At 31.6% G+C, this 873-nt stretch overlaps 1 protein-coding gene across 1 annotated transcript in view; it reads right to left on the bottom strand.

Annotated features, from left to right (window-relative positions):
* Positions 1–873, bottom strand: part of ACAP2 (ArfGAP with coiled-coil, ankyrin repeat and PH domains 2) — a 153,085-nt gene that overhangs the window by 68,714 nt on the left and 83,498 nt on the right. The window contains exon 5 of the mRNA XM_004712337.3: positions 263–496. Within this exon, the coding sequence (XP_004712394.1) occupies positions 263–496 (234 nt within the window). The remainder of the gene's footprint in view (positions 1–262; positions 497–873) is intronic.

The raw sequence follows: 873 nt of genomic DNA, 5'->3' as shown, positions 1-873 counted from the left end.
TCAGCAATTCCATAAATACAAGGATTTAAAATGATGGTCAGGATAATTTTTAGATGGAGGAAAGTATAATGCTAAGAGCAAAGAACAACAACACACACACACACAAACACGCACGTGCACATGCATGAGTAAAACATACACAGAAAATTTCTTCACGTTAAGATGTTTTAATTTTATATTCAAAGGATTATTTATTCTTTTCCACATTAGTACTCAGAAATTATAACCAGTCTAATACTTTTTGAGAATATGCAAAACACACCTGAAGAACGTAGTCAAGAGCTATGTGTCGAAAGCATTTTCTTGTTGCCGTCAGAATGTTTGTGGCTTCTTCAACTTCGTGCTGCTTGTTTCTTTGTACTTGAGCATTTTTTACTAATGCGTTTTCTTTTTCCTCGCTGACTTTTTCAAATTGTTTCTTGGCATCTTTGAATTTTCTAAGATCTCTGAAATATAAGACTTTCGTGAGTTTTTCATAAAACTTTCTTGATCGAAACTTTAGCAAAATATAGGTAAAATAAGTCAAACACAAAAGGACCAATAATGTATGATACTACTTATACTTAATAGCTGTTATTAGGCAAATGCACAGAGGTCAATGGAAATCAGTGGTTGCCAAGGGCTGGAAAAACAGGCCATGAGAGTTACTGTTAAATAAGTACTGAACAGCTCTTTAGAGAAAAAGGTTTAGAACTATATAGTGGTGATGGTCAAAAATACCATAAATGTAATCAGTGAGTGTCCTTGGATTTTACACTTCACACTGGTTAAAATGACAAAAATTTCTGCTATATAGGTTTTACCAAAATAAAATTTTATTGTAGTAAAATACATAATATATCTTCATATATTTTATAGCCTATAAAAGATATA

The sequence above is a fragment of the Echinops telfairi genome, unplaced genomic scaffold (assembly GCF_000313985.2).
Source record: "Echinops telfairi isolate 266 unplaced genomic scaffold, ASM31398v2 ScPeMD7_17;HRSCAF=63, whole genome shotgun sequence".
Lineage (NCBI taxonomy): Eukaryota > Metazoa > Chordata > Mammalia > Afrosoricida > Tenrecidae > Echinops > Echinops telfairi.
The sequence above is the reverse complement of the archived record's forward strand: the minus strand, read 5'-3'. Positions and strand labels throughout refer to the sequence as shown.